This window comes from Stigmatopora argus, chromosome 8 (assembly GCF_051989625.1).
Source record: "Stigmatopora argus isolate UIUO_Sarg chromosome 8, RoL_Sarg_1.0, whole genome shotgun sequence".
Lineage (NCBI taxonomy): Eukaryota > Metazoa > Chordata > Actinopteri > Syngnathiformes > Syngnathidae > Stigmatopora > Stigmatopora argus.
The window spans coordinates 4,533,398-4,557,981 of NC_135394.1; the positions used below are offsets into that span (position 1 = coordinate 4,533,398).

The following is a 24,584-nucleotide window of genomic DNA, read 5'->3' on the forward strand; positions in this document are numbered from 1 at the left end:
GCTTAGGACTTATTCAAGAGACATTTTACATCAAAGTTTCTTGTTTCTCCCCCACTTTTGCTGCATTTTATTTACACCATTATACTGGGTGAAAACTGTCATTATTGGAATACATTATATATAGTCTATATTTATGATTTATAGTAATAATTTTGTCCCTGGTAAAGCCTTCTGTGACAGTAGCCCTCACACAATAATATATAATTCATAGTGGAGCAAAAGAAATAAAAAATAAAACCGGGATAGAGACGTTCCACTTTTGAAGAGCTGATGGCAACTTTTTCCTCTTCTTTTCTCTACTTGTGGAAATGTAACCCTTTAAAATACATAAATATATTTTTAAAAAACCCTTATACTGAATCTGGAGCAAAGAACCTTTAATAATATAAACACATGAGGAAAAAAATAAATGGGATTAAGACTTGCCAAAACTATGTTTGGAAGAATTGATGGCAACTGTACATGTTTTCCCTCTTTCTTTCTCTACTTGTGGAAATTTAAACCTTTAAAAATACCTAAATACATTTTAAAAACCTTTGATAATGAATCTGGAGCAAAGAAGCTTTAATAGTAATAAAAACACACGAAGAACCAAATATGAAATAAAATACATCCAAATTCAATATAATTTGTCTATCTGCAGTTTTTTTAAAATAAATTTTTACTTTACCCGGCAACAACAATAACAACAACACATACCTGTCAACCTCTGCCGATAACTGCCCTTATAAATGATTATGATTCCCCTTACAAACCCCCCAAAAACCTTACAAACACCGTACGAGTCGGTGTTTGTAAGGTTTTTGGGGGGTTTGTAAGGGGAATCATAATCATTTATAAGGGCAGTTATCGGCAGAGGTTGACAGGTATGCAACAACACAATCTTAATCAAATATCCAATCTAATAAGACTATTTTGGACTCGTAAATACGTGTAAAAAACATAATTCAAGCACCACACGCATGCAGGACAAAAGATCATCTGCCTCTCACATGTTTGGCAAGTTTTTGGGACAAAAAGTGTCACATTCATTCAAGGAGAGCGGTACCACACGGCAAAACATTAGGAAAAAGCCTTTTTGAGTTTTGGAGCTCAAATCCAGGTTGGTCCACATGTGTGGAGTTTGCATGATCTCCGGTTTTCTCCCACATTCCAAAAACGTGCATGGTGGGATGATTGGACACTCTAAATTTCCCCTAGGTATGAGTGTGGCCGTGCATTGTTGTCTGTCTCCTCGTGCCCTGCGATTGGCTGGCCACGGGGTGACGCTGGGATAGGCTCCAGCACCCCCCGCGACCCTAATGAGGATAGAGCAGTTCAGAAAATGAAATGAAAAATGAAATGAACAGTGTTAACCAGTGTATTTCTGTTTTTATTTATTTTACATTCATTCATGTAGTTTTTATTATCATCGAATTTATTAATAAATGTCATGTTGAAACTAAATGAATGAATATAGTATATAATTCTGACTTTAAACGAATAAACAAAGGTCACTGCTTTTATTTCCTCAATGTGGATGGAACAAGTGATGTAGCGGTGTAGTGCGCTCTCTTGTGGCCACTCTGGATAATTACTTGTGATGAACGTCAGTCTCCGTTCGTTTGTTGGACTTCGCTTTCATTTTTTTATGATGTCATCTAAAGGAGACGTTTGAAAAAGAAGGGCCGAGTGATTTTTTTTTCTTACTCCTACCTGGACTGTATAGACTTCAACCACCTTTAAACCTTCCTTTTGCGTGCGGTTCCTGAAGTAAGAAATAAGCAATTCACAAGAGGAGGTTCAAGTAACCACAAGAACAAATGGAAACTGAAAGCAACAACATGGAGCACACCATGACGGAGCAGGCTGAAACTGCAGAACCTGAGGAGGAAACCACGGATGCGTCCTTGTGGGATGAAGAGGAGGACGAGGAACCGACGGATACATCTCAAGAAGACACTAACACACCTTCAGAGACGGAGGAGGATGAAGGAGAACCTTCTGCTACCCCTCAAGAAAAGTCACCTCTAGTGGAGAAAGTTACTCCAGCATCTTCGGAACAAGCCAATGAGGAGATTGGAATCATTGGAGTGACTAGAAAGAACCAGAGGCCCGTATCACTCCTAACTTCACACACACATTTTAAAACGTTTTCCTCCAAAGAACAATATTTCGAACAACAGATGGAGCAACGGATGAGAGCGTTAGACTTGAAGCTTCGAGAACGCACGGCCTTCAATCTGCAACAGCGAATTATGGAGCAGGCCTTACACAGTCAGGCTCAAAGGGACTTGACGAGACTGAAAAGTTTGTCGGAAGTGGAAAGGTACAGCTCCTTTGGCTCCAACAGATCCACCAAGGACAGCATGGGAGACAGCCAAATTGCCACGGAGGGTTGGCATGGATATTACAGAGGAAGTGAGAGCGAAGTGGAAGAGAGGTTTGAGCGTGACGGTGAAATAGGCGTGGATGTTGAGCACCGCCGTGCAATAAATAAGGACATGCTGGTCCAACGCCAGGGAGGGACAGAGGAGATGAAGGACATGGAGGCGCTAGAAGCATTATCGCAGTCGAGTAGCACAAGTATCTCGCACTGGCAGAACGAGGACGGAGACGTGAAAAAGATTCAGAGGAGACTGTCGTTTGGGGAATGGTTTAAAAATTTGTTCAGGAAAAAAAAAACAGACTAATGTGAGATGAAAGTGTCGACCTATCTTAAAAATAGGGAGGCCACATCGTGGCAACGTTACCATATTGCCATTTATAATACTAAAACAAAAACAGATTAACTACCTTTTCTTTGTTTTAACTCTTTTGCATTCATTTTTTGAAACACTTATCCTCACAAGGGTCGTTCGCGGGGGGTGCTGGAGCCTATCTTAGCTGACTTTGGTCACCAGGTGGGGGACACCCTGAATCGGTGGCCAGCCAATCGCAGGGCACAAGGAGACAAAGGACAATCATTCATGTGCACGCCAATGCCAAGGGTCAATTTGGATTTGGGGTCCCCAACCACTGGTTCGTGGACCAGGACCGGTCCTTTTTTTCCGTGTTTTACAGCCCTTCTATCTTTTTTTAAATTACATTTTAATATTTCTTAATACATTCCTTTTTACTTTATTTTGTACTTTATACTTTTTACTTTAATGTTTTTACAACTTTCTTTGTTCTGTTAGCCTGGCTTCTTTCTGCCACTTCTTTTTTGGAACCATCAGCCTTGCCTACGCTGTCACACACATGGGACTAGCTGTTACAATACGCAGCAGAAGGAGCAACACCTCAATCCCGCTGGAAATTCGGAGCTGGACAAAAGTGCCGGGAGAAGAGGCAACACTTCTGACCAACCATTCCATCATGGGATAAGATGGAAGAGCTGTCGGCGCTTACCAGGCCGGAAACGGAGTCGAGGGGTTCTACTCTGCTACTGTTGTCTTCAGCTCCAGACTACTGAGGAACTGTGCGGATAAGCTTGGAAGAGTGACTCTGCATATTCTCTACCTCGGTCACAGTCTGCAGAAGTTCCCCATCTTGTGGAAGACTTCCTGTGTGTGGTTCCAGTTTTTGTCCAACTTTACAACGTCTTTTTGAGTCTGTATCCGTTTTAGCTGTGGCAGCCGGTGGCGGTAGCTTCGTCCACTCTTGCTCGTTTTGTGTTTTTGCTGCTTTTCTGTCTTAATGATCTGATTTGGTGATTCTTAATGATCCCATTTACTTTGATTTGCTTCGTGCTTTTGCTTTTTTGTTCTGTCTCATCACCCTCTGCTACTGTCAGAATGAAATTTCCAGAATACGGGATGAATAAAGTTATCCAATCCAATTCAATCCAATAACAAATAATTTCTATTATGCTGCAGCCCGGTGGAGCGAGTGGTAAGCGTGTCGGTCTCACAGCTCTGGGGTCCTGGGTTCAAATGCAGGTCGGTCCACCTGTGTGGAGTTTGCATGTTCTCCCCGGGCCTGCGTGGGTTTCCTCAGGGTACTCTGATTTCCTCCCACATCATGCAGGGTAGGTTGATTGAACACGCTAAATCAGCGGTCTCAAACTGGTCCTCAAAGGGCCGCAGGGGCTGCAGGTTTTCATTCAAACCCAACAAGTGGACACCTTTTGCAAGTGTAATCAATTGATTGCAGCCAGGAGCTACTTATTTTACAAGAACCCTCATTGGTTAAAATGTCGACACTGGATCGGTTGAAACAAAAAACAGGACCCACTGGGGCCCTTTGTGGAATCGGTTTGAGACCTCTGGTCTAAATTGACCAGCGTTAGCTGATGTCCATCGTTAGCTGGGATAGGCTACAGCACGCCCGGCGACCCTTGTGAGGATAAGTGGTTCGGAAAATGAATGAATGAATAATGTACAAAATTATAGTGAGACAGTTGGTCATGGGAGTGTAGTTACTGTCATTATCCAGATGAGGGTGCTGTAGCTCGCTTATTAAATGAAGTAGAGAAAATATTAAAAACGTTATTCATTGTCTGTGGAGTGCTCTGTTTAATTTACAGACTTAATACCGCGTAATAAATTGGCAATATTATTGAACTTGCAATCAAATGACCATAAACAACTGTTTAATTTATCCCAAACAGCGTTTTGTTCAGAAAGGGTGGGGTTCTCCATCAATCAACAACCAATAAGATATTAGCTTTCTCTGTCAAACACGCCCCATTTTGGTTGCTATGCCTACTTCACGGTGTTCTGTGAGTGACGAGCGAGGCAGCTAATCGTCGTCGTGCAAGCTGTGAGCGCGAGTGCGTACTGGAACGAGTGTGCCTCATTTCTACTACAACGAGCATTCATCCGAGGCTCCCCTGCCACATTACCGAACGGTAAACAGTGGGAATGGACAATGGTGTATAAACGCATTCGAAGAAGTCCAAAACAGGTAATGCAAAGTTTTTCTTTTTATTTTTTTATATCAATTCACGTTTGCTCAAAGAAAAAGCCTCATTCGTGCTGGTGCTTGTGACAGACGGCACGGCACGGCTGTTTGACACCGAGCTAACGAACGCTGCAAGGTGGAGCTCACCTGGAGAAACTTAATGATTGCACAAAATGTATGGAAATGACAATCAACGACAATTTGATGTTCACTTCTATTTAAAGTCGTGAAAACACGTTTTCTAAACATTACATGCACGTATGATGATTTTTATTTATTATTGTTGTTTTTATTTTAAACTACAATGAGCCACTCATTTACTCTTTGGTTGCCATTGACGACGATAGGCGTCCAATCGATTTTGACTGGAAGAGTGAATTTTGCCCCTCTTAGTCAAAATGAATTGGACTTTCATCGCTGTCAGTGGTATGCAATGAAATAATTTACTAATTCAATTAATACTACATGTATGGAAATATTAAGTACAAATGTTGTCATGCTCACAGATTTTTTTTCCAGGCTTCTTTCAGTGCAGCAATTTTATAGACAACAGAGGTCTCATGACACAAATTCCAAAATTTCCACAGTTATTACATTTCATGCACTGCTAACAGTTTTTTAAAGTCAGCTTCCCTTGTGACTTGTTAGGCTCCAGGTATCAACCAAGCCATTGGACGACCTAAAAAGTTTGATGCTTGTTTTAGTTTTCAACTAATGTATATCAAAATTGTAATCAATACTCAAATGGATTCAAACATTACAAATTATCCTCCTGAACAGATTACAGTCACAAAAATGATAAATTCTTCACAAACAAGATCACTTTATGGATTGTTTTGCTTAGAACATTAAAACTGATATAATTACGTCTGGGAGCAGCGGCACGGTGAATGATTGGTTAACACAGTGCCTCACAGTTTTGCGATAAAATGTTCAAACCCTAGCTCTGGCTTTCCTGTTTGTCAATTTTGTTATTGATGCAAAGGGATGTGTTGGGAGTAAGACTAGCTTTGGTATGAAACATAGCTGCAAGCAAAGTTAGTGTATTTACACAAAAAAATGCAAAACTTAACCCAAGTCCTACCTTTTGCCTGTGGCACATTATGGTGTGGGTCCTACTTAAAGTAATTCATTTTCAATTTAAACATAAAAAATAAAATACCTTTTGAATGCGAGACCCACTGAAGGGCTTTAGCCACCACATGATTTAGTTCAACAAAGTGCAATGTGGGGCACACTATTTCCCACTTAAATAAACTGAATTTCTCCCCCTAGAAATATGAAAGGGAGAAACTTGCAGCAGTTTTTAGTCGAATTGTGACTAATTTTTTTTTTCTAAAATGAAGAATGTGATGATATAGGCAAAACAGCGAGCTCTGTCCAACCATAGATTTCGTTTTGGCCAGCAAGTGAGCATGAACATGCTGGAAAATGGCATCTTTTGAAGAAATAGTATTTCACTCTTTCAAAAAAGACAATTCTTGTGCTTGGGGCTGTGAATGCATCCAGCCAGGGTGCTTCTCCACCACAGATGGAAGGATCTTGGAGCAGTCTTGTCCTGGCACTGTTTGTGGGTTAGTAGTTCATTTACTGGCATTTAATGTTCAGCACTTACTCTATCAGAAAAAAAGCCACACAGTTCATGTTTATTCATATTTTTTGGGGTTTTTACTTGTACAGTCGTACCTCTACATGCAAAACTTTTTTGTAAGTTGAAAATTTCGTAAGTTGAGCAGTACTTTATATGTACCGTATTTACTCGCATATAAGCCGCACTCTGAAGGTTACCTTGAAATTTGGGAATTTTACAATTTCTCGTGAATAAGCCCCCCCCCCCTGATTCCCAATTTGCACCTCCATATTCATTGTTTTAATAGGGAGTACAAATGTGTTACTTTGAAGGGAAAATCTTCACACTCACACATGGTATTTCTGAGATACTGTATGGATCAAAAGCACATTATTAGGGTTAATATCATAAGGAAGTTAATATGCCTGTCTTTTTTAAATGCAAAATTTGAAATTATTCAATTTGAAAAAAGAAATGTCTATCTTGATGAGAACCTGATGCTTTCTAATTAGTGATTACAATTTTCTTACCAGAAGTTTAAGATGTGGCAGCTACATTGCTTCTAATGTCAAAATATCTAAATTCTTTCGATGGTTCATACTACTCCAATAGTAGTCACTTTCGAACAAGAAATAAAACGAAAAAAAAATAAAGGTGGTATTTTGTTTCATTTCAGAATCAAGGCTACTCGCGTCCGCACAAATGTCAAAATAAAATAATGGATATATGAAATGTATTGACGTTTTCATAACTTGGATCTTTTTTCGTATCTTGTGGCACTCATTTACATCTCAAAGGATTTCGTAACTAGAGGCATTCGTAAGTAGAGGTATGACTAGTTATATTTTGCCAATCGATGGGGTTGATTTACTGAGTTGAACCCATTCACAATTCTCCATTCGACTCCACTATTGGAGGGGCTCTTAACTATACAAAGCTACCCTGCATGCCTTCAAATATTATTTGTATTGACTTTAATTATGCTATTATCAAATCCATCTAAGTTAAAAAGGTGAAAATATCAAATGACTACAAAATTTTCAATAACCTTAAAACCGTGAGATGATGAATTCAATCAAATGAAAGAAGTTAGAATATTTATAAATATTGCAAATACGTCAAACAGAATATACAAAAATTCCACAGAAAACACATTCTGAGTCATTTAATGAATGGTTACCACAGTAAATGTGGTCTTAATGGGTTCATTTAGTCTCGAATATTGTTTTCAGTAGCACAGCTATGTATTCTCATGCAGCTGCTCAGCAAGTGACGCCTGTGTGGCACATGGTTACTAAGTGTGTTAGTGCTGCATTGACAAATTACATTCAGGCCAAGACAAAGGGGGGAAGATTGCCTAGTCTTTGTATGTGGACCACTCTGATTTCCCACATATTTCCTCTCTATAAAAGCAAATTCTTCTTATCAATTTAATGGCTATCTTTTCTGCCATTTGACTTTGTATTTTGCATTCTATTGTATTAGGGATGCTTTTTAAAAGGAGATGTTATGACTGTCAATCTATATTTCTAGTCAGGCTGTTACATCTGCTCTTTTTTTGTTGTTGTTAAAATATAACCATGAATACTATAAACAGTAGGTTAGGGTGTACTTTAGCGTAGGAAATGTCTGCAAGTTTTTCAGCTACTTTTCTTCCCAGTATTTTCTCATTCATGCAAATTTGTCACTTAAATATGATTATAAACATTAAGAGTCATCATTTGTATGTGTAAACAGCCTTTCTAGACAACAAAGGAAGAGTTTAACATGGCAGGGTTACGCGCAATGGCAAAATTCTTTGTCAAAGGTCTAACAAATCATAGGCTGGTAAAAGTCATGAAACCAATTTTCTTCTTTGTTGCAAGTTACTGGTCTCAGACTATAGTGTTTTACATGAAATTATTAGCACGCCCAACATCTGCAGCCTCAGATATACTACACATGTTAAAATATTTTAGCTCACAGAGACCTGCGGCCTCACAAAAAATGGTCTCCTCTGCTTTTTTAAAATGGACAATGTAAGCAATGCAAAGTAAGGTTTTCTACTTAACTGTAATAATCCCAGGATTGATGGAGAGAGAATGCATAATCCTTGCAGAAAAGAAACAACAAACTGTCTGATGAGAAGCATCTGACTCTAAAGCCAAAACCACCAAACCAATATGAACTCGTTATGGTCTAATGAACTTGGAAATAAAAAAATTTTCCCGAAATATCATCTAATAAATGCATTTTTTTCATCTTGGTGTCCTCCCCCACTTGAAAAAAAATATTCATGGATAATATTTAGCCATCTATATTGGCCTGGTTAATATCTGTCTTTAAGTCACAGTTAGCAATGATTTTACCATCCATTTATTTTCAAAAGCCCGCTTATCTAATAATTATCCCAGCAGACTTTGGGCAAAAGGCAGAGTACCCCTAAACTTGTTGGCAGTTTGTCACTGGGCACACAAAAAGCCAGACAACCAACCATCTGCACTCATAATCACACCGTTACAGAGTGGGATTCGATCCCCACACTACCCACACTGCAGTCAGACGAATGTACCACTTGGACATCAGTGACTTCGTTTAGCAATTTGGCTGTGTAGCATTTTGTACACCAGAAACTAGGGAGCTACATCTATTCAATATTTCATAACATTGAATTATTGAGGAGAGGACCTGTTTGTGTTCAGGAGACTTGATTTGTCTGTATTGACCTTTTGTTTTTTGTCCGAGAGATCGGTGAGTACCCAGGTCTCTGTCCTTGTGAAATAAATCAGTTTTATTTTTATGGAATGAGAAGATGCTCCCTTTGTCTTGTTTGATAAGGTTGGCTGACAGTGTTATTCAGTCTTCACCATCTATCTTCAGTTCAATTTTTTTGATGCTGGTAGTCTGTTAGAGAGACAAGTCTGGCTGGGTTCTATGAAAATTCTTGTTAGTTGAACTTGTTTTGCTGACATGGTCATGAATTTAGAACTGTCATTCAAAATTCAAGGTTTTTGATAGCCGTCTTTGAAAATCTTCCTTTAAAACCACTAGATGAGTTGTTCGGTAGCTGACCTTCCATGAAGCTACTGTGAAATTTTTTCCCACATAATGCCCTACTCACAGTTGCAATTTAGTCAGTACAGTGGCAATAAAAAATAACCTTGAATGAGCATTTCAAACACCTCTTAAACCCTCCTGGACAAATAATTCATTCATTCATTTTCCGTACCACTTATTCTCACGAGGGTCGTGGTGGGGCTAAATTCCAAGAAAGAAACATTCACTTAAATAGATTCCATTCCAATAGACCATGTTACTGTCTACACTGCTCTTTTAATTTTATTTATTTATTTTATATATAAATAATGTAATGACAACATAAAAAAAGTTTATTAAATGTTTATCTCTATGCAAGGCAAGATTTTCCAGCCTGAGCTGTGAACCCACCTTCATATTCTATTTGACTCATTCAGAGTCTGGTGACATTGGCCAAAATGAACTGTCTCTTAGACACACTTCCACTGTTTTTGGAGTTGTATACCAAGGAGATTCATGATAAAATAAAAATGCTTTTTGCTTTGTTGATGGAAGTGTATACACCAATTTTTCTTCCCCTTTAAATTACAGCTCAGGCTTTGTTTGTGAATAAAGATGCCAATGAATTAGATTTATTTAGAACCTTTCTATGCCTAAATGGTTCACAGTCACATTTATGCCATTGGTTGTAACCATAGGCCCACATGCAAATACTGTACTCTGCATTTACTGTATTAAATCAGTCTTTGGGGAAACCCAATTTTGGAAATTAAAAGATGACATATCTTCTATGGTCAACGTATTGTATAGTTTTGGCTTCATAATATTCAATCATACCTAATAATTCATAAACACTGTGCATACTTTTAGATCATTCTGATGTTTCATGGTGTGGTATCACAATGCGGTATCTCATCCAGAGGAAGTTAGGTGCAGTTTTTTGGGGGGGAACTTCACACATTTTTAATGACCATAGAGCAAACAAAAGTGTATAGAAAGGAAGTGCTTTGTTTTTCTATTCAGTTAATTTGATGACTAAAGTTTAAAACATATTCAAAACTACCACTATCCATCCAACCACTGCTCCACTCGGCCTCCTTCCTTCACTCCCCCATCCTCTGAGATTTTCTTCTGAAGTCTTTTATTAATTTCTGTTATTCCCCAGGAGTTACCTTCCTACGCTGAGCGCTTCTCACAAGTTTTCCTCAGTTATTATAAAACATCTCCATGTAAAATATGGTTGTCGATAGTATTTCAATATGCAAATTGTGAATCTGTAAGACGTCTGGTAATGGATAAAATAATGCTTAAACAAAGAATATCATTTACGAAGCCATCCACTTCTGTGAGGACTGTGACCTTATAGCCATGCACATAAAGATAGATAGACCCGAACGTAGGTGCATAGAAAAATGGGCATTTCTTAATATTGTCACAATACGATACTTTATTTGTGAATGATACAGCTTTTTTGGAGTATCGGAGAGAAGTCAACACCATCATTTTTTGGCTGCTGCAAATCAAGTCACTAAGTAAACTTCTCTGTTGTCTGGGACGACCTTTCTTTTGGAGTAACCAAATATAGTGAAAGAACATCGTGAAGTGTTTGTAAACCGAACACTTCTCAAGGCAGTACCAGCAGGGCTCACTGCAATGCAAAAATATATGTATCGCCTTTTACTGGTCACGTGTTTTTCACAAATCTCATGCAAAAAATATTAAATCTCTGTACATCTCCAGTATATCTGTGTTGGTAATCTTGGATACTCACGTTTGATTGGCCAAAGTAGTACTGTTGTACTGATACTAGTACCAGAAGGTGCCCTGATGTGGGACTAAAAGGGGTATCAAAGACAACCGGCAGTTAACACACCAATAATATACGAATTCTTGGAGTTTTCCTTTCCAACTGCCATAAAATCATCGAAGAAGACAGCAAAGGAAAAGATGCAGAAGGAAAAAATGAAATTGACTTTTGCTAGTATCTAGGGTTGGGTACGAAAGGTGCTGCAAATTGCGTACCGTTTCTGACGTATTTAGGAATAACTAAACCAAACAAACATTTTGGGCCCTGTTCATCACGCGCTTGTTCCGTTGTAAACATGGGTGACGTTAGTGATGTTAGTTAATCTGATGGTAGAGGTTGAGTCGATCAAGTGAGGTAAAGCATCACGTGTTTGGATTTTTTTTTTCCCGATGTTGTAGTTTTGGTACATTATGGCCCTCGACCAATACCGCAGCTGTTTGTCGGAATCTGTATCATGCCATAAGAAGGTTATCAGAGCAACACTATAAATAGAAACGCAATGATAAAATCTACTCACACTACAGACACTTCCTGGGAATATTGGCTTTCAATTTTAATGAACAAGAATCTTCCTGCTTGTATCACTTGATAAAGGTACTGTTTGTTACTTTAAGACATTGGTACTATTTTTCCTTGTTCAGATCAAAGCCTTTATGATACAGTAAAGCCACAAGCAGCGAAAAATCAAGAATTTACTTCACTTTTATTCCAAAATAGTTTTCATTTTTAACTCCTCTTTTAACCCCATGTGTATATCCATCTGCGTCAAAGATGCAACTAAGACTAAATCTTGCTCCTCTCTTTCACAGGACAATCACAAAATACAATCTTTTTAACTAGGCTTTGTTAAATGGCAAAAATAACATAAAGAACTGTTTTTATACAGTATACACAAACGCTAACGTTCTAATATACATTCTTTGCACTTTGTTTGCAGAGCGTGTTGACTTTCTGCTGAGTGATCATGGCTTTCTTTCAGAACAACTTCTGGGTAAGTGTCTCAATGACTCCCACATGTTTTGAAAAGAAAACAATTTTTGTCCATATAGTTCGCACAGGACTACAACTGAATGTCTGAATATTGATACTCAATACCTTAACAGTGCATAGATGTTAAACAGATGGATTTGTTTGTTCAAAAGTGTCTTTTTTAAACATAATTTACTATGGATATCTGTCCTTTTTAAATGTATGTAACCAACCATGGCTAGCTGTACTTCTCTAATGGTGTCAAGCATCAGACGGGGGGCCCTCTTCCGACGCAAGTATTGTACAACATGGTCCACTTTTTAACAGGTTAGAATTTTCGGACAGAGTCAGACCAGGAAAGTCCATATTTTGCTTTCTTTGGTCTGGACAAACATTCCTTTTGAACCCCTTTTTGGGTTGTTGCAGTTCATTTTCACATTGCAAATTTTACTAATGGTCCCTGCACTTGACACCAGACGCACACGCATGTGCATACATTGTTCTTTCATTGGACAAAATGGTCTACATGGGGCATCATGGTAGAATATGGAGAGTAAGAAGTCACTTAACTGTCATGATACCCAAACATTTACCATCAAAAAAAGCCTGTAGTGCAAAACGGGGTGTTTTTTCATAATTGGTTCACACCACAGTGAGGCCATTTGCCCACATCTATGGATGCTCAGACGCGAACCGAGACCACCTTTCGGGCCGGCTGTTGGCTCTGCAACAGAGTTCACTGGTTTGCATTCACATCAGACGAAAAGGTGCGGACTACAAACTTTTTGGGTTTAGTCCAGGGCTAAACAGAGCAGGTGTGAATAAGCTCTTAGTTTACAAGTGCCCAGAAGTTGGTCCGTTCTATGCAACACAATTTGGATTCAGTTCTTAACTACTACTTCAGGGATTTAATTAATGCTATGTCTCCTAATGATACTCTTTGATGATGACATGGTAATATTGCTGCTGCAAACTGATCCTCTTGATGTTATTGACACCGTCTTGCTGTGGGGCCATCTATACTGCATGAATTCTCTTGTAAGCAAGAAACATTTGTGAGTCAGGATTGCTGTTTGAAGGTGGACTTGAAGGGAACTTTGGAAATTTACTGATCAATGACTGTTACAATTAAGTCAAGTCACATATTTATATAGTTCTTAATCACAACAAATGTCTCAATTGGCTTTACAAACCGATAGTTGACAAACGATTAGAAACAAAATCAACAAATCGACATCCTCAGCTACTGTCTTTGGTGTGAAAAGATCAAGTAGATGTCTTTATACTTTATTTGGATTCGCACCATTGGACATTCGGGCTTGGCTAGAAATCGATTTTAAAAACCAGATCAGATTTATTAAGCCTGTATGTATGAGACAAATGACAGAATCATGACAAACCTAGCCAAGTTTAAATCAAACATTCGCATCTGCTGATAAGGAGACAAGCTGAGACATCGACAATGACCTGTGAGCTTGCAGAAATTGTAAGTGTTAGATGAGAGAGAGGGAGATGGAGAGAGAGGCAAGGGGTGGGGGGGAGGAGTCATACTCTACAGTTGGGTGGCCGCCAATTCAGGGTGTTCCTCCCCGCCTGGTGTCCATAGTTGGCTGGAACAAGGTCTAGCACCCCTGTGACCCTTGTGAGGATAAGCGGTACGGAAATGAAAACAATGTCGTACTTTAGCGTTTTTATACACTAGTGTAATTATAGCATTTTATCAAAGACTATTTAAAACCCAAATAACAAGACTCCTACAGATCCATACCTATTCAGATTGTTGTTTTGGTTCGAATGTCATTGTTAACAACTATTCATTGACAACACGTCATTTGCAAAGCTGGTAAAATGGCATCCAAAGTTATGAAAAACAATGTAAAAAAAAAAAATTAAAAACACTTTGATTCAACGATAGATATAAGGATCATCCCTAGAGTTCAGCGAACTCTAACACTTTGAAATGGGTTTTAACTCACTTGGATCAGCTTGACCGATCTGAGCAATTGCCCTATCACACGAAGAAGCCTTCATGAGAAAATTCCCCGGGAGAGATTTTATTCATTTTGTTACACCCCCTCTCATACATTCTTCTCTTCTATCAGTCAGTCACTTTATTGTGATGGTAATGAGATCCCTTGAGCATAACTAAAATGGTCAACTTAATTGATTAACACGAGACAAAAGGCAATAGATTTGTGTAATTCAAAACTGAAGGAATTTCATGTCTCAACTATCGCTTTATGCCACCATTACTAGGTTACTTTCTGAGTATTATTTGCAATAACTTTGCGTCATTAAGTTATGTTTTTGGTTTGTTATTCATGTTCCTGCATATTTACCTATAACTAACAATTATTATTTACAATGTTATTGTAAACAGTCTTTAGCATCTCCAGTTCTCAGATTGTAATTCTCTGAGACTGTTCGAATCGAAGTAATATTTATTAAAAGAAACCGCAGGTTCTTTTGTCTGCCTCACAAAATTGAGCCATGATCCTTGAAATCAGCCCCCCCCAATAATTACCATCTGTTCACTCTTGTCAATAATTTCTGATAAAGCTGTGCTCGGGATTGTTATTTTTGCCAGCTCTTTTCATTTTCTTCCTAGTCTTTTGGAAAAAAAATCTTAAAAATATTAGTCGTAAAGTCACATGAAAATTTAGGATATGTTTGGGGATCCATAGTCATGATGTAGTACTGACATATTCCAGTTTGGCTCATTTGTTGATGGTAAGCTAACTGGTGTCTGGGAAGGATGCAAAAGGAACCAACGAAGTACGGAACCATCATGCTCGTTGTTTTAGTTGAAAGTAGTTTAACTGGATCAAATCATATTTTCATGTTATCTACCAACAGCACCTTGAGATCAACGTTTTGAGCACTGATGCTCTATGTTTTAGACAGTTCAAATGCGGGTGAAAGCATGTGCTGTGTGAACAAACATATCCGAATGTTCGCCCCCTATAACAAAAATGACGAAACACGCTAAAATTTTAGCAGGAACACCGTGCTCCATTTACACCAAAAATGTGGAAAATACATATTTAATGGAGTAGTTCCTGAAAGAAATTGTATGCCTATGCTATCCTAAAATGACTAGTTACCACTTATAACTCAGCACAACAAATTCATATTAGTCTTCAACAGGTACCGTTTTTTGCCGTTTAATATACGCGGGTATATTAAACGGCAACTCCGATTTTTTTGGCAAGATTTGTATGGTGTTCATGGGGGCATAATTATAGATACTTAAGTTCATTAAAAATCCAAGTCAGACTTTATTCAGCAGTAAGTAGTTTTAACCTAAGCAGTAAGTAATTTTAGTCTGCAAAACGCGCCATGGCATAAAGAGTGCGTGGTGGATCGTACCTTCCCGTTTGTGCGCCCTTTAATATACCCCTGCCGGGTATATTAAATGGGGGGTATATTAAACAGCAAAATACGGTACAATGCATTCTTTACATTTTGAACATACGATAGAAACTCACATTTCCATCTCTTCTCGTCAGATGAAAACTGGCAATTGTCTCTGTTACAATTATCCAAGACCTGTTTTTAGCTCGTTGTGGGAAAAATGTTGGTCAACAAAATATTTCCATCACCATTATCATTAACAAAAACACAAACAATTAATTTCCATAGTAAATTTACTACTATAGTTAAGTTGAATGATGGTTGTTAATACAAGCAACAGAGGGAAATCCCCCGCAAAAATCCACTCCAGGTTAAAGACTGATCACGTTGAACACAATACACTCCCTGGTAAGAGTTTGAGATCGTTATGACCGTAGCCTTGAGTAAATATTTGAATCTATTTGCCTTTTTCAAATTTAGACTGAATTCCAAAGCACAATTGTGCATCTATTTCCTTTTGCTTTTAACGATCACTGATATTAAATATTCATTCATGTAGCTGTCAGGTACTAGGCTGTCAGAAACAGTCATCGGGTGCTTTGGTGTGTGTTGCCAGCTTTGAGTGACAGCTCACCTACAGTATCTGCTCTGAGGGTCAGGTTGCAACAGCAGAATCTTGCCACATAAACAGTGCAAATTCTTTAAAGTGACATTGCACTCACATTTTTTGAAATATGGCTTTTAATGTTTAATCTTTTTTTTATTTTTTCAATTGAAATTGTATTAGTTTTTTAGGTCTATCTTCTGTTGAAAATCCCTGGAATCCACTTTTAAAGCTACTGTCATCCCTCACTACTTCGCAGCTTTAATCTGTCGTATTTTATGTATCCAAATCAACAGTGTTCATAAAATTGTCGAAATTCACGCTGAAACTCCCAAGCATAAGGCAGGGGACCGCCCCTCAATTCAGGGCCAAAGAAGAAAAATGGTGCAGAAGAAAAAAAATGCCGGCAAAGAAAGAATCTGCTAAATAAGAAAAAATCCGTAGAAGAAAAATAACAGGACGAATAATATATTTTGATTGGATTCTGCATCGTGCACATCACCTCGTGGATGAAGACTGATGAGGATCTCATTGAAATGATGCTATCGGGGAGTTAGGGAGAAGAGGCAGCAGACAACAACCAGGATGAAGATGAAGAACACAAAGGGTCCAGGAGATTGATGACAACATGGTAAAAGCCATCGAACTTAGCAATCGTCTTGACGATGTCATGTCCTTGTACAAAAAAAATGAAACAACAGTCACAACTCCCCATCGCCATGTTCCTATGCGCCCAAAAACTCCCACAGAAGCTCCTCCTGCTGCGCCTACGGTGTTTCCTGGAAATTTCATCGAGGATCCAATGCCTTTTGAATCTCAAGCAGAGAACTATTTTCATTAATTACAGTACTTAAAGTATTTACAATTTTTTAAATGTATAGATTATATTTAGATATTAATACATTACAGTCTTCACATATGCTGCACATAACTGTAACATTTAATTAATACACTTCTTTATAATTGTACTTTTAATTTTGTATTTATGGGAAAATATGTAATATGGTAGAAATAATAGGGGTGATCCTACATAGATTTCTATCGCGGCCAAGTCTGGGGAATTCGAGGGAATACTGTTTTTTTAGTTGGTCATTTTTGCTTGCCCAATTAGCTGGATTCTCATTGATATGTGGCTTCTGGATCATATTTACTTTAATGTTTACATTTTAACTTCTTACTCTGATTAGCTGTAAGTAAGTCTGTTTTGCTGGCTGTTTGCATTAGTGAAGTAGTAGTAAGTAATATGTGACTTTTTTTCTAAAAACTAACCTTTAACAGTTTGAATTAGACATCTTATCTTTGTACTTATTAACTAAATACAAGTTAAACATGATTTTCAACTCTTTATTTGTTTATATTTAGTTAACACAACGTCTCAACTTCATTTGAAGTGGTGTTGTATATATCTTAGTGTCATGATCTCTTTTAATAGTTAATGCATATTTAATTGTTTTAAAGTGAATCTTAGGAATAGTCAGATAAATCAGGCAGCTCATCATTGTGACGAACTTGCAACAGATCTTCCAAAATCACAGTTTTGTCAAGTATTCCAGTCTGCATACTCTATTTGTCCATTTATGTGTGTGGTCAAATCTTCCTTGCAATCCCAGGCATTTCCCTGGTACCTGGGAATTGGTCTGTTCTTCCCGACCAGATATTTTAGGAACTGGGAAGCAGCTGTCTTACCTACACACACAAGACAGCTCAGGAACTACACTTTTAAAACTACTTTGATAATAAAACATAGACATAAAAATACACCTCCAATGGCATGATTTATGCTTATCATTTGATGCACACCTTTTAAAAAAACAAAAACATTTTTTCCATTTTATTTTTTATTTTTTTTAAATAGTCATTCTTGGGACAGTGAAGTCTGTTGTTACGATACTTTGCTAAAGTGTACTTTTTTAACATTTATTTTAAACTCAGGGAATTATTACACTTTCACAGTATAAGGTGACGGGGCGTTTATTTTTTAAATTGTATTTTATTTGTAATACCAGTACCCAGTGGCAAAATACCAAAGATTTTTGTACCATGAAATCGTTCTTCTAACCAGTATTTTTTTTTATTCCTATAGTCCTCAAAATATTTGAAAGTACATCAAGACTCAAGAAGTTAGCGTTCCATGTTAAATGATATTTTACTGCTTTGTTTGTCAAAGTGAATATTTAATTAGATATGGTTGCAACCTTGTAAAGAAAATCAACAACTAGCTCAGGAAAAGTTGCACATTTTTCAGTGTTATCTTATTGTGTCTGAATTTATTTCAATGGGCACTCTGACATGAATATGTTAATTTGGTCCTATATGCTGATAATGCCAATCGCGAGCGGGTGTTTAACACACGTTTGTGGTGTTATTTGTACCTTGACAGGGGGAGAAGAATGCCGGCTTTGATGTGCTCTATCACAACATGAAGCATGGCCAACTGGCAACTAAGGAGCTTGCTGAGTTTGTTCGTGAGAGGTAAGATTTGTGTGTATTTGCGAAGGGGAAAAAAGTAATAATGTGAGTGATGAGAATCTCAGCACACACGAAATTTGCCAGCATTATGTGAAATGTTCCGTTACTGTAAACGCACGTACTTTGAAATTCTTGCTTTTATCTGAACGCGTTCTAAATCTGTGCTCTGGTGAAGCTGCTGTTAATATAACGCTGTTAAAGCACTTGTTGCTCGGACTTATGACCTTGGTCGTCACTATGCAACTGTTCCATACAAATCTTGTTCTATTAAAGCTTAAATATTGACAAGTATTACATTTGAACATTCCTTAAAGAGGCAATTTTGAATTTCACTAAGACCTTCAGAAGTTGCACGAATTCAAAAAATAAACGGCAGTCATGTATGAGTGCTGACTAGTTACCTAAAGTATTAATAGTGCAAAATTCAGTGATGGTAGAATAACCTTTATTCAAAGTTAGTAAGTGTGCATCAAACTTGCCTGTGGGAATTTGTGGGGCTCAAAAATGTGAAATGACAAAGCTGGTTTAAAAGAAAAAAAAGTATCCAGGGCAGATTTAGTAACCGTACCCATGAGTGCTGTCAACATATTATTCCATGTGTCATATTTTTTTACTCGGAGTTGCACCCAAGTGTAATTCAGAAAAAAAGCAATAAAGTAGTGGCTTACTGTGCAAAAAGTGTGGTAAATGTCACAGTCTTGGACTTATTCCAATTCTCTCCCAAATGCATTAGTCTAGATCTTCAGTACAAGTTCAGTAGAACTGCAGCAACTCTGGAAGTAGAGTGGTACCTTGACATAGTAGCAATTTGAGATGCGAGTAAAATTTTGAGCAAATATTTATCTTGAGATACGAGACAAATTTTAATATACGAGCGGACGCGAGAGGCTGCTCATAAGAACATCATAGGCACGGTCTCTCTCCCTGCAACTCCCTCGTGCAATGTCTCTACGAGCATCGGGCGGAGCGTTGCATTTTTTCAGTGTTTTTTTCCCCTTTAGTCAGTGCAAATGGCGTATATACTACTTCTAGTTGGCAAGTAGTCGTGCGTTATCCTATTGTGAGGATATTTGTGTGCATCATTTTCAGAATATTTTGAAGGGAATACAAAAGCAAACAACCCTCGATAGGTTGCATCTGAAAGTCAGGGTGGAGGCGGGGCAAATAGAGCCAACCCGGGAGGAGAAAGTTATCAAAATTTAAAACAAAATTAGAATTAAGTTTAGTGTAAAGTTAGATTAGTAAACTTATTTTTGAGTGTGTGCATCGTAATCCAAGTTCATTTAAATTTGTTCATGTTATGTTATGAGCGCGTTGCCGTGCAAATTAAGTTTTAATATACTATTAAACACATTTTAGTACTATTAAACCACTAGTTATTTGTTACTTTGTTAATAGATTGCGAATTACAACAAATACAAATGTTTTTCCAATACAATACCCTGTTTTTGCTGGGTTTTTTGAGAGGGTTGGAACAAATGAATTTGTAGTTCATTTCTATGGGAAACGTTCGTTTGAGTTACGAGAAAATCAACATACAAGCTCAGTCCCGGAACGCATTAAGCTCGTATCTCGAGGTACCACTGTATAGGGCACTAGTAAAGCATGCTGCTTATACAAATCACACCGCAATGGTATTTCTATGGTGCAACTCAACAAAAAGGACACGTTGCACAAGAATAATGATTCAGTTTTGTCCGATTTAAACCAAAGGCAGCAATGAAGATTCTGAGCAGGCGTATTGAACTCAACCTCATGGTCTCGAGTTGGCCCACATGGAACTTTGACAAAAGGGAGACAGAAAATGGTCTTTCAAGCCTCCTATCCACAACTTGTTAGTGGAAATCCTCCCAAATGGTTAGCTATCCTACTCTGATCAGACAGCTCAGTGTGATTGATTCACGGGGGTCTGTGCATATTTCTTGCAAAGGCAAAATTTACTTGAGACGGACAACAAATAAGCTGTCAGGAAATGAAGAGTGCAGGATCCCACAGGATGAGTGTGTGGTGCTGACAATCTATCATCTTCCGCCTCTGCATTCCTGAAAGGCTTTATTATTAAGCAAAGATGACCCACCCGAGCAAATTTCTCTTGTTGTTGCCATCTGTCAAAAATCATGAATGCTTGAAATGCTGCATAGCATATCCAAGGGAAAGACTGATGATGACTAATTGTTGATGGTAGATTGGTTTTGTACTGCGTAAAAATTATGGACTTATAAATGGATTACATTCACATTGGGAGAATGTTGTTTAATTTCATAGTGTACACGAGAGGAACAACAGAAAACAACCACTGAAACAGTTGTTTAAAAGAAAAGGAAAACCAAATTGGTCACTTGTCCTATTAATACAGATGATACTTTTCGTCAATCCTAGGTTGTAATAATACAGCTGACTGAGTGCTTAACAAATCCTAGTAGGAAAATGACGCCTATGTCTTGGAAGGATTGACATTTTTACAATGTTATGTCAATTTTGGATGCCATTAATGTCTAGAAAAATCAAACCTGGGCTTTAGATATACAACATTTTGATTGTGTATACAACTTAATGCCTATCCCAATGCACAGCCTCAGCATCTTTCACACCAACATATGTTTTCTACTGTGTCGTACTCGAAAATTCTCTGAGGCAATTTGGATATATTCCCCCTTTGGATATTTGGATCTCCTTGTGGTCTGCAGATTTGTTTTTAAAGTTTAATGTGCAGCCTAGCTAAATTAATGAATTAATCATTTCAGTATGGTTCAATAATATGTTCTGGTCATATCGAAAAGCTAGATGTGACACCTTATTAGTAGTGTTGTGTGCAATCATTCAGTGACAAGAATGAAGATTTAAAATGATTCTGCGAAGACGTTCACAGTGTATAGATAAACAAACCTAAGGTGCAGCGTGTATTGGGCTGAAATGTGGTGCCTGCCATATTCAAGTTTCCATGGCTACATTTAAATAAGAGCCGATGTGTCAGTAACTCTCCTGATGTTTGTTTGTTTTTCCAGGGCTGCCATCGAGGAGACCTACTCCAAATCCATGGGGAAATTGGCTAAGATGGCCAGCAATGGAAGCCCACAAGGGTGAGTGGTTTTATTAGAGACTGACAATACATTTTTGTTCTGTTGGAAGTATGTGAAGACTACACTAAAAGTAGTTGCATGGCTCTTACATACGGATAAGCACCAGCTGAAATATTTATACAATAAACGATCATTTTAACTGCTTGTCTTTTTTTGTCTTTATTGTTTTTTTTTTTCTATTTTTAACCCTTTATAAGCAATATGAGCACCTTGATTATATTTTGCTATGTACATCTCTATATGTTATGTTTATTAAAAGGAACTGCCCTTTATAGTAGGAATTTAAGAAACATTGTTTCTTTGTCTGCCTTGCCTTAAATTTTTTGCATAACCTAAATTTAACATCATTTAATAATTTAAAATGTGAATTTAAATGGTACTGTGGCCACATATCAGTTGGTACTATCTCAGAAAGACCGATGAAAGGGACTTTTACTTTTGACACGTTTTATCTAAAATGACCCATGAAAAATGCCTGCGTTTTTTGGGGCATGTTTATATACTGCTTCATTTTTTCGCTGTAGTTTGAGCTGGCAACAACAGATAACATTGTGAATAATGTTCACCTACAATGTTTTTTTGGAAGTATTGCTGAGTCAATTCTGTGTTTTTAGTATTTACAGTCACATTCCTGTTTTATTTGACCTGAAAATCATGGGTATGCAGTACAGTTTTTTGGCCTTGTTTCATACGCAGAGAAATTGTTCCAGATTCTCTCTTTATTTTGATGCTCTTATGGACTATAGATAATGATATGTTCAAACTCTTAGCAATTCTTATTTGGGAAAACCCTGTCTGATATCGCTTCGCTAAATTTCTGTGCAACAATTATGGTAATTGATAATCCTCTATGCATTTTGGCTCCTGCCACTCTGGAAAGCTCTTTTTATACTCCATGTTGCCAATGGACCTATTTAGTAGTAATTGGTCTTTCATCTTTTATGCTTGTCTTTGTTATATGTGCAATACACACTTATTGCTACCGTTTTTTTGACATCAAGAAATCTGAAATCAACATGTTTCCCTTGAAACAATCAACTTTCTCAGTTTAATATTTTGATCTGTCATCACTGAAATCAATTTGGCATTTCCATCTCATTGCATTTGTTTTTTTATTCACATTTTTTAATCCCTCATCTTTCTTGGAATCTGGTTTGTATAAGATGCTATTTTAGAAAAAAATCATTGAATTTTTTTTTGTATGTTTTTTCTCCTAGCACATTTGCACCTATGTGGGATGTGTTCAGGGTGTCATCTGATAAACTGGCTCTTTGCCATCTTGAGCTCATGAGAAAGATGAATGATCTTATTAGGGACATCAACAAGTACAGCGAAGAGCAGGTCAAAACACACCGCAAGGTATCTGTTTAGGAATATTTTTGACTCATTCCAAAGTGTACCCCCAAATTTTAAAGTGCTTTCTTTTATGTGTGTAATTCAGACGAAAGAGGACATGGTCGGGACAGTAGAAGCAGTACAGGTGCTTCAAGTTCAAAGCAGCCAGCTTCAGAAGTCCAAAGAAGGTTACCATGCCAAATGTTTGGAGCTGGAGCGGCTCAGGAAGGAAGGAGCTCCACTGAAAGAGCAGGAAAAAGTTAGCAGCCCCTATTTCATAGCAAAACATACCCTTTATTTAAAATGAGCAGATTTTGATGAAGCAATATTTTCATTGATGAACAAAATTAAGAAAAATCAATGAATTATGAGTCATCACATATTTTTCTTTGTCGTTTTTCCCTCACTAGGCTGAGCTCAAGTCTAAGAAAGCGGCGGAATCATTTGCACTGTGCATCGAAAAGCACAATCGAGTGGGAGGAGAGTTTGAACAGAAGATGAATGAGTCTGCTCAGGTCAGCTCCGATTCCAAGAGCCCTTGCTTTTGTTCCACTCATTTTTCAATACCACTTTAGATTTATAGTCTATTTGAGCTAATATTCCTGTAGTGTAAATTCAGAGCTTGTTAGTCCACATTTGGCCTCTCCCAAGAAAACCCTCAGACTCAAACCCCTTTACTCATACACTCCTGCAGCCCTGTTACCTTAATCAATGCCTCCCCACGGGCATGGTTATTGATGCTGTTTCTATGGTGATCATCCACAAACTATAATGAATGCCTTCTCTATTTTGCATATAAAATGATCTCGGGAATTATTGGTACCATTTATCGCTCCTGAAATATTATTGGAAAACCCAATTACTATAAGAGTAGAACACCCATAAATAGCTCAATTATGGAGTTTTCATCATTTACGATTGGTTATATATATGTTGATATATTATTTTTCATACTGTTGTTTCTTTTGCTAAATCCCACGTAGAAATCGGTTTTCATTATGGAATAACTTCTATTTATATAGTTTTTAGAACATGCAGTGGTATAAAATGGTTTCAGCACCGCTGACAATTTCTATTTTCATTTATCAATTAATTCACTTTTTTATTATTCCTATTTTCCTTATTTAATCATTTGTATAGCTGTTTGGATCAGCACATTCCTATTGGGTTATGAAATAAAATTGATGGACAGTAATATTTGAGATTTGAAACTAGGTTTATTCGATTAATGGAAGATAATGGATTTTTCATCAAAACAATGTTACATAGGCCCCTTGTCATTTTGTTGCACTGAACACTTGTACCTTAATTGTTATTGGATACCAAAATTCCCTGTGTGAACTTTCTAAGCCTTTAACCTAGAAAAAGATTCACACGATCAATCATGAAAAATTTATTTGAAGTGGCCAATGAGTAGCAGCAGATGGGCTTTAAAAAGTCTCTAAAATTACCTGAATTAAAAGATAGTTCAACATCATACTCTAAGGAGACGGTCACAAAAAGCTATCACTGACATTT

General features: G+C 37.6%; 1 protein-coding gene across 2 annotated transcripts in view; it reads left to right on the forward strand.

Annotated features, from left to right (window-relative positions):
* The first annotated feature begins 4,668 nt into the window (after positions 1 to 4,668).
* fcho1 (FCH and mu domain containing endocytic adaptor 1) overlaps positions 4,669 to 24,584 on the forward strand; it is a 35,266-nt gene continuing 15,350 nt past the window's right edge. For both annotated transcript variants that reach the window (XM_077607697.1, XM_077607698.1), the window contains exons 1-7: positions 4,669 to 4,866; positions 12,193 to 12,246; positions 18,563 to 18,654; positions 21,657 to 21,731; positions 22,949 to 23,090; positions 23,173 to 23,325; positions 23,477 to 23,581. In XM_077607697.1, the coding sequence (XP_077463823.1) occupies positions 12,220 to 12,246; positions 18,563 to 18,654; positions 21,657 to 21,731; positions 22,949 to 23,090; positions 23,173 to 23,325; positions 23,477 to 23,581 (594 nt within the window). In that variant the 5' untranslated portion in view covers positions 4,669 to 4,866; positions 12,193 to 12,219. The remainder of the gene's footprint in view (positions 4,867 to 12,192; positions 12,247 to 18,562; positions 18,655 to 21,656; positions 21,732 to 22,948; positions 23,091 to 23,172; positions 23,326 to 23,476; positions 23,582 to 24,584) is intronic.